The sequence below is a fragment of the Limulus polyphemus genome, unplaced genomic scaffold, assembly GCF_000517525.1.
Source record: "Limulus polyphemus unplaced genomic scaffold, Limulus_polyphemus-2.1.2 Scaffold1311, whole genome shotgun sequence".
Lineage (NCBI taxonomy): Eukaryota > Metazoa > Arthropoda > Merostomata > Xiphosura > Limulidae > Limulus > Limulus polyphemus.
This window is the reverse complement of record NW_013666921.1, coordinates 169,338-179,611: the sequence shown is the minus strand read 5'-3', so window position 1 is coordinate 179,611 and position 10,274 is coordinate 169,338. Positions and strand designations below refer to the sequence as shown.

The 10,274-nt window shown below is 34.8% G+C and overlaps 1 protein-coding gene across 1 annotated transcript in view; it reads left to right on the top strand.

Moving 5' to 3' along the window:
* LOC106463045 (protein gooseberry-like) overlaps positions 1-10,274 on the top strand; it is a 73,928-nt gene that overhangs the window by 18,850 nt on the left and 44,804 nt on the right. The window contains exons 3-4 of the mRNA XM_013923016.1: positions 8,532-8,678; positions 8,915-9,077. Coding sequence (XP_013778470.1) covers positions 8,532-8,678; positions 8,915-9,077 — 310 coding nt within the window. The remainder of the gene's footprint in view (positions 1-8,531; positions 8,679-8,914; positions 9,078-10,274) is intronic.

The window sequence follows — 10,274 nt, the reverse complement described above, 5'->3', positions numbered from 1 at the left end:
GTCACCACCCACCGCCAACTCTTGGGTTACTCCTTTACCAACGAAAAGTGGGATTGACCGTCACATTATAACGCCCCCACGGCTGAAAGGGCGAGCATGTTTGGTTGGACGAGGATTCGAACCCGCGACCCTCAGATTGCGTGTCGAGCGCCCTATTCACCTGGCCATGCCGGGCCTCTATAACGACGTGGTGAAACTCCAAAACCGTTTTAATATAACTCACTTCTGTAAGTCCAGAAAAATGCTAACCTTTAGATTCTTGTTTTCTTATTACTTGTATTTATAATATCGGATCCAGAAACAGTTAAAGCTTTAGTTTCTCTTTTCCTTCTTCTTACTTGTTTTTACAGGAATTAGTCCAGGAATAATGATAACCTTTTCCTTCTCATTACTTGTATTTATAACATTCAGTCCATAAATAATGATAACCTTCAGTTTCTCTTTTTTCACATTACTTCAGTCCAGGAATAACGCTAACGTTTTGTTCCTTTTCTTTTTTGGTGTTGTATTTACAGAACTGAATCCAGAAACCGGCTAACCTTTAGTGTTTTCTTGTTAGATGTAATTAACAAACCTAAGTCCTGGAATAATGTTATAATTTTGTGTTTCCTTCTGCGTAGTTATTCTATGTATAAGGTTTACGATCCGTTGACGTTCATCTATAATACCATTCCTAGAAAGAACACTTAAGTCGCATATAAAAGGTCATATTATAGGTAACACTTCATATCATGACAAGTTGAGAATTGTAGTTTTGAGCATTACACACTTTCAGCCACCTAGATAAATTGGTGATGGAGATTGTAAACAGTTTCGTCTTTTTTTTTACTTTGTGTGTGTTCAAAGTCTGGTTGATAGTTTGGTGTAATATTTATACTGAGACTCTGGGTGATCCTAACGCTCATATGCTTAGAATTAGTAATGTAGTTTCCTCTCATTGGCGTTTTGGCGGGAACAAGAAGACTATTTTACCAGTTCGACAGTTCTTCTGAGTTATTTCAAATTAATAAAAACTAATAAATAACTGGTGTTAAAAATGAAATAAATAGCAATGTGTTACTAATCCTTACCTCATTATGACTTGTAAATCAGTTAAACAAAAGCATGATAATTACAGCAATTGCATAATCTAGTTCCCCCACATATCAGTTGTTGTTCATACAACTGATTATATAAATAGTGCCTTGACCACTACTACTGGTATTGGACGAAAGGCCTCACCGGCACTGGATATGGAAGATATAGCGTGGTTGTCATATTATTACACACACACACATATATATGTATATATATTTACTATAAGGTATAGAATGGTGCAACCGTACAGGTATTTCAAGTAACACATGGAGGAATCATTTCCAACAGTTTCCAAATTTTGACACAGGTTGCGCCCATTTCATAATTTTTTATTACCCCCCAAAAAACGTCATAAAAACAATCGTATCAGTAAACTTCTGGTATTGTTGTACAGATAACTATACATGTTAGACTAACAGGAGGGCAGATAGTGAGGTTAGCTCTACAAATATCAGCAACACAAAGGCAGCTATTTATGGGAATACCTTAGGCTAGATAACACGCAGTTATAAAGAGACTAATTTCGATACCTGAGGAACAGTGGGTTGCACTTGTGATGATCCGTAAAGTTGATTCTTAGGCAACAGCAGATGTTAACAGACCTGTCGTGCCATGCAGTATCCCGCTGTTTCTATATGCCGCTGTCTATGGTTCAGAGTGCTATTCATGTCACACTAGAAACTATAACATCTACAGATATTTAAATGAGCTAATGCTCATCATCGCATCGACTCTGCATCACAAAGTCTTGTGCGACTGATGGTGAACAACCAGAACATCTCAGGGAACAATGATAATTTCCATGCGACACGTCAGCACCCCTACACGATATGGAGGAAGCTGTCTGGAGCAATAAGAGTTGCTGGGGTCTTGTTTTTGTCTTTGATCATGGCCACATCATATTTTTTTAACCAGCATATTTTCTTTTTACCCTCGCACTTTATCTGACCTGAAGAATTCAGGGTTGCCTTAAATAAGATGATGTCCACAGTTAATACATTGTGGATATCGTAGGTGCGCATATTGAACGTATAGTATGACCTAAATACAAATTTTACAATGGTGGCGCCTCTGTAGTCGTATTTGGTAAGTGTTATAATTGTCATACCAATGCGATGGCTCCTTCCTATTCCTTATAACTCGGGTCCAATAATCCTCTGAAGCAGATTTTTAAGTTATAATTACTCAGCACTTACACATGCTTATTTGTTTGTTTGTAATTAAGCACAAACTACACAATGGACTATCTGTGCTCTGCCCACCACGGGTATCGAAATCCGGTTTCTAGCATTGTAAGTCCGCAGACATACCGCTATGCCACTGGTAAGCATATTCACATTTATTTGTCACATTTACCCACGAAAAAAAATTTAAGACTTTCCCGCCAAATTTATAACCCGGTTTCTTCTGCGACCATCGATGAAACGAAAGTTAATGGAGATTAAATCCATCCTATAATATTATTGTTACTGTGGCCCGGCATGGCCAGGTGGTTAGGGCGCTCGACTCGCAATCTGGGTCGCGGGTTCGAATCCTCGTCACACTAAACATGCTCGCCATTTCAACCGTGGGGGCGTTATACTGTGACGGTCAATCCCACTATTCGTTGGTAAAAGAGTAGCCCAAGAGTTGGCGGTGGGTGGTGATGACTAGCTGCCTTCCCTCTGGTCTTACACTGATAAATTAGGGACGGCTAGCGCAGATAGCCCTCGTGTAGGTTTGCGCGAAATTCAAAACAAACAAACTTATTACTGCTGTTTTAAGTAGTGCCATCTCTTATCAGTCCCGCTCACTTGATAATAAAGAATGTTACTCAAAATGGCTAAAAGTTTTTCATATTACAATCAACCTCACTGAAAGGTATAAATCGCCAACTTTATCTAGAGACTGAGTTGTAAGAATATATAAAAGTGTGTATATAAAAAAACATTTTGATTTTTTTCCAACTTGTGTGAAGGAAGTATACTATAATAATTTTGTTCATTTCCATTGCTCTTATACGTTCAATAATTGAAAATAAAGCAATACATCAGCATGTGTAGTAGTGTAGATCGTAAACCAGTTTTGTTTTGTCCAAATTATAGTCAAAAAAATTTTATTCACAGACCAGTAGAAGAAACTGTTCTTCATCATGTACTTGTGTAATTGTAAGATTACTTAGTGTATTTAGGTATCTATCCATTATTTGTGTTTTACGTACTCTCTCTCCGCGAATATTTAGTAACATTTATATATTCATGACTTGCCTTTACAAAATACGATTATTTTGCGATCGGTAAGAAATGATCATTTGTGGGTGGTCTAATTATTAAAATGGTGTTCATTGGATAATGCATACAGTAGGGAAGTTAGAATAGATTATGAAATTGTTTTCAACTCCTCCGTATAATATCTTCCAAGAGGTCACCATACTGATCCCAGTATAATTTGTACTTTAGCATATTATTTCAAAAAAAGATTTAACGCAGGATAAAAACTGTTGTTGTTTAATTTTTTACTTATTTTCATATTTTGAGTTTTTGTAACGATAAATTATGTATTGAATGTTCTATTATATATTACATTATTATTATTCAAATAATTCACTAACGTTGAACGTTGACCATCTATAAGTGTGTAATCATTTTAAGCTATTCCAAAATTTCGTGGCTTTTAAAATTTTGATATGTGCTTAAAGAATTTATATTAGCTTTACTGCTAAAAATGTTCTTATATGCTTCAGAAAAACAATATAAATACATCATTTGTTTGTCTTTTATTTTAATTTTTTCCCAATATTTAAATTATAGAATAGAGGGAAGGCAGCTAGTCAACAAAATTCACAGCCAACACATTGGCAACTTTTTAAAAAATTAAGATTGCTATAATCATTAAGTACTCTGCTTTCTTTAGGTAGTTTATATAAAATACGTGATGGGATAATGGTAATAAAAAATACGACCGCAAATGTTTCATTGTTCATAAAAAATGACAAAAAACCGAAAAAGTTGAGGCTTATTGCCAAGTCAAAGAAAGCGAAACTAGCATATGCTGATTGAGCTTCGATTGTTTTAGTTTGGGGAGTTTGCAAACTCCGTCATTTCATCACAGTGGCTGTGGCTGTTCATTTTTCTATAGGCATTTATCATATGTGCCATTTCATCACAGTGGCTGTGGCTGTTCATTTTTCTATAGGCATTTATCAGCCAGTGTGTCTTCTGGTTTGTAGCTGTGTTTATGAAACATTTCAACTCACATCATTACACTTCGACCAGCTGATAAATGCAATAACGAACTAGATCATCTCTCTTCAGTTAAACTATCTTTTGAAGTTACAAATTAACGGTGGGTGCATAATGAATAAATCATAAGAAAAAAAAAATAACATTTCTATTTCACAATACCTCTGGTTGAACTTGACGGGTTAATATGTTTTAAAACTTGGCTGAACTTGACGGGTTGATGTGGTTCAGTACTTGGCTGAACTTGACGGGTTGATATGGTTCAGAACTTGGCTGAACTTGACGGGTTAATATGGTTTAAAACTTGGTTGAACTTGACGGGTTGATGTGGTTCAGTACTTGGCTGAACTTGACGGGTTGATATGGTTCAGAACTTGGCTGAACTTGACGGGTTAATATGGTTTAAAACTTGGTTGAACTTGACGGGTTGATATGGTTCAGAACTTGGCTGAACTTAACGGGTTGATATGGTTCAGAACTTGGTTGAACTTGACGGGTTGATATGGTTCAGAACTTGGCTGAACTTGACAGGTTGATATGGCTTAGAACTTGGTTGAACTTGACGGGTTGATATGATTCAGAACTTGGCTGAACTTGACGAGTTGATATGGTTCAGAACTTGGTTGAACTTGACGGGTTAATATGGTTTAAAACTTGGTTGAACTTGACGGGTTGATATGGTTCAGTACTTGGCTGAACTTGACGGGTTGATATGGTTCAGAACTTGGTTGAACTTGACGGGTTGATATGGTTCAGAACTTGGCTGAACTTGACGGGTTAATATGGTTTAAAACTTGGTTGAACTTGACGGGTTGATATGGTTCAGTACTTGGCTGAACTTGACGGGTTGATATGGTTCAGAACTTGGTTGAACTTGACGGATTATATGGTTCAGAACTTGGCTGAACTTGACGGGTTAATATGGTTTAAAACTTGGTTGAACTTGACGGGTTGATATGGTTCAGAACTTGGCTGAACTTGACGGGTTGATATGGTTCAGAACTTGGTTGAACTTGACGGGTTGATATGGTTCAGAACTTGGCTGAACTTGACAGGTTGATATGGCTTAGAACTTGGTTGAACTTGACTGGTTGATATGATTCAGAACTTGGCTGAACTTGACGGGTTGATATGGTTCTGAACTTGGCTGAACTTGACGGGTTGATATGGTTCAGAACTTGGCTGAACTTGACGGGTTGATATGGTTCAGAACTTGGTTGAACTTGACGAGTTGATATGGTTCAGAACTGTTATTTAGCTGATCTTGGTGTGATAATTTGTAAATTTATCAGTTAAATGCTCGGTACTTGCGTTACATCCCGTTATCGGCTTTGGAGATACGAATAAACAGATCTAGAGACATACTTAAATATACATTCTTCAGAGCATAAAACACGATTGTGCATAAAATATTTCCTAACGGCCTCTTGAGATCATAATTAGAAAATACTAAATAAACTAGTTTTTGAACTTAGTGTTTGTTTAAAACTTGGGAGTTTAATATACTCAACTACGATGCTGATTAGGGTCCTACGCCCTTAGGAGTATTTTGTTGGTGGTGTTGTTGAATTTTGTCTAAAGCTACTCGAGGGCTATCTGCCGTTCCTAATTTTGAAGTGATAGACTAGCCAATATTGAGCCACTCTTTACCAATGATACGCTGAAAGGGCGAGCATAATCGACAACGAGATTCGATCCCACGACCTGCAGTTTACGCGTACAACGTCCTAGCCACCAGATCATGCTAGATCTTACCAGTATTATACAGCTTCTTGCAGTTCGGTTCTTGCATGATTTGATATTGGAGGCTGTAGTTCTGCACGCGGTATGGCTTGAATTAAACATATTATCTCTGTACTTTGTAACTTACTCGATATCAGGTTTAAACACAGTAACCTGTATTTCTCACAGACTAGTATACATCAAACAACGTAACCTCTCATTCAAAAGTTGGGTTGCACATTGCTCTTGGGACATCTTTTTGCCAACACTCAAATAAAACAAATTATACGGTTTACTTTCGTCGCTAATGACGAGAAGGGTCACTCCTCCCACTCATCTTTACGATGTACCTTAAGGTATAAACGAACCTCAGCTGTGTGTATAGGTTTCTTTATTATACATGACCATGTTGATCACATTTACAACGGATTTGTTATGGCAGTGAGCAGAGATTTTGATTTTCCGGGTCATTTATAAATTTTGTTACCTCATCAAGGCCTGCAATTTGAGGCTTTGGTCTCTCGTGAGATGATTCAGCCATCTTTTTGAAAGCTGTCGTTTACTTAGTCGAAAAAGCAAAGTTTTCGCGAAGCCAGTAATGATTTGTATTAATTCTAAAAGTTTTTAAAACATTTATAATTGACTCAGTGTGTCTCAACAAACAACTTTTTATCTTCTGCTCTAAGTTGTCAATTCAAATTATTCGACACCCCGAAGCGATTCATATTTTTAACAGACTTTCTTCGCATGTATCAACTTTTGTATAACTGAATTCTTAACGTTGCTGTAAAATTAAAATTAGTCGATATGATGAATTTTGGGCTTCAGTTATTTTGTTTTAATGTAGTTCAAAGTATAAGATAATGTATGTGTATATAGAAAGATCGACTTTATAAGTCACTACTAAGAATTTTATCATATTACATTGAAATAATGCTCTGGACAAGTGCTTTTTTTTTATTGGCTAAAGTTTTTGTTATGAAATGTGAGGTTTAGTCCTATATTTGTTAACCGTAAACATGGAACTCCGTAGGAGGAAATCAATAAATGAAGACTTAGCAGTATCATATGTATCCAGTTTGACGAAGTATGTTGATCTTGTTCTTGGTTGTATAAAAACGGCCTTTGTTGCATTGAATTTCTGTAATATTTCATAGTTTGAATGGCAAAATAGAAAGATGTAGGTGATTAAGATATGATTACATATAAAATAACAAACTTGTAACTTTTAGTTTTATAATTTAGTTTATTTTCTATTAACAAGTTCTATAAATTCATAACTTTAATGAGCTTATTTCTATTGAAATACAGAGAGTTGGATGCGTTATATTTTGAGAAGATGTGCTACCTACTCTATAGTTAGTTCGAACTCTATTTGATAAGACCTACTACTTCTATCTAATTAGCTTGAATTGTGTTCCCCGTGAGTTAGTGGTAAATTTAAGGTTTTACAACACTGAAATCCGTGACTCATTTTTCCGCTTTGCACTAAGAAAACAACAGCTTTAATTTTTGTCTTAAACCTTGTGATTAAAGTTCAAGGACGAAAAATTGAAAGATTATTTGATTAAAACTTGTTACGAAAATATATGCTAGTTTATGATATAAATATACTTGTTGTAAAATGTAATTTGATTCTTAAAAGAGCATTTTAGGAACGTTTTCTGTGTGTGGTTAAATATATTGTACAACATCGGAAATATACAGCTCATCTGTAAAATGCCACTGATAGATTAACGTTCAACACACGACCCTCACATCTGTGAATGTTTTAGCAGATTGTTACTAGTTTTTGTAAAAATTATGGAACTAAATCCAGAATATTCGTCAAAAATGAACTTCAGCTTTAAAAGGTATAACTACTCTCGTTCCCAAGCTCTTTCTTCTTTCTTTAGACTTCAACCTGAAATGATGATTTTCATGATAGCAAAAAATTATTCACCTCACTAATATGCTACTTACGAACAAACTAACTCATTCTTCACTAATTTATCTCAAAATAATTTTGTTTGTTTTTAAGCACAAAGCTGTGCCCACAGCAGGGCCCAAATTTTAGCAATATAAGCCCACAAAGCTTACGGCTGAGCTATCGGCGAGGATTAACATAACGAAGCTATCAATATGGCTGACAGTTATTACAAACAAATATTCGAAAGTCCAACAACAGTATGAACAAATTATTTAAGCTGATTTTATGTTATGTACAGACAAAAATGTTGAAAATAAAGGTAGATAAAATAACTTTAAAGAATTTTATTGCACAAAAAACAAAGTTTATTGTAAACTTTAAGAGTGTTATAAAAAAAACAATCTGCTTTACTATTTAGTGTCTTCTTGTTGATAAAAACATGTTGCTAAGAGAACAACATATGTAAACTGTTTTTCTTTGCAGTAATTAGTGAAGTGAATATATTTTTTCAAGAAGTTATAGTTGAAGTGATAAATAACGCTTCAATTTCTTCTCCTCAAGGACATTAAAATAATTTTAAAGCGAATTCTGTCTGATTCAAGGAAACGGGCAGTATTAGACCAGGAGTCATCGGTGGCAGTAAGCCTCGTGTCGCCACACCTGACATAGAGAAAAAAATAGAAGACTTTAAGAAAGAGAATCCAGGAATTTTCAGTTGGGAGATTAGAGATAGACTCGTTAAAGAAGGGGTAAGAAACTGATATTAAATTAAGAATTGTCGAATTAGATAAAGCTACAATAAAATACTATACGATAATGTTAAACAATTTTATTTGTGTTGTTTTTACGAATGTAGCCATTCTTTTATCCAACGTGATCCATTCTAAAGAGACTAATCCTGGATCAGAAAATAATAACAATCAAAACGATTTATTAAAAATAGTATATTGTTAGTGTTTCATTCTGTATATTTGACTTTTTATAGTACTGTGATCGCAGCACAGCGCCTTCCGTGAGTTCAATCAGTCGATTAATAAGAGGAGATGGAGGTGGAGACGGAGAGAATATGTCCGTCGGCTCTGGAGAAAAACGAATAGAGAATGTAAATAAACACTCGATTGACGGGATATTGGCCAATAAAAAAGACTGTAAGTCCTTGGTGGTTAAAATAATTGTTATAAGGTTTAACTCAACTTCCATTTTGCAAGTTTTATAAAAGTTAAGGTACATTTACTATTGGGTTAAAACGAAAATTGAAATAGCATTGAAAATATTCTTATTAATAATTTCATTTAGTTTTGTACTTATGTAATTTTTTCTAATGTTAACTTGGTTACTGAAGTATTGTTTCACGTTTTATAGGGGGGGGGGGCTACCACTGTCGCTGAAAATTTCATTCATGTGTTGTTAATTAGTGGGTTAATTTTCTAGTAAACTTCCGCAAAAATATATTATATCCTAACAACGTTGTCACATAAAACACTATGCAAAGTGCGGCTATTTATAGATGTTCGGTTTCTACTTTACTCGAGAGAAACCTGAGCTGGGGTATTTTACTAGTCAGTACTGCAAGATTTATTTAAACATTCGGTTTCTAGTTTACTTTAGAGAAACCTGAACTGGGGGGGGGGGGTATTTTACAACTTACTATTGTAAGGTTTGCTGTCTAGTCGTTCTGTTCCTAGTTTACTGTAGAGAAACCTAAAATCAGTATATTTTACCAGTGAATATCTTTACATTCTGTTCCAAGATTATAGAGAGAAGTCTGAGCCGAAGATATAGTAATAGTTACTATAACAATGTTTGGATATCTAGACATTTTCTTCCAAGTTCATAGAGAGGAACCTGAACTGAGGGAATAGTAATCGTTATTATTATTATGTTGTGCTATATATACGTTCTGTTCCAAATTTACTCTACAGAATCTTGAACTGATAGTACAGTAATATTCATTATTACAATGTTTGGTTATCTACACATTCCTTTCCAAGTTTAGCAAGAGAAACCTGAATTGAGGGTATAGTAATAGTCATTTTTACAATGTTTGGATATCTATACATTCTGTTCCTAGTTCGTAGAGAGAGAAACCTGAACTGAGGGTATAGTAACAGTTATTATTAAAATATTTGACTATCTATACATTCTGTTTCTAGTTTACTCTAGAGAAACCTGTTACGTATTACAATTTCAAATACCCTAAAACTGGGTTAAATTGTAATTTAGATTGAGTATTTAAATAAATGCCGATATATCTCTAATTTGTGATATTTTCCAACAAAATTGATACACACAGTTTTCTTTTTTAATACAAATATATTTTAATATACAACCAATAATACAATTTA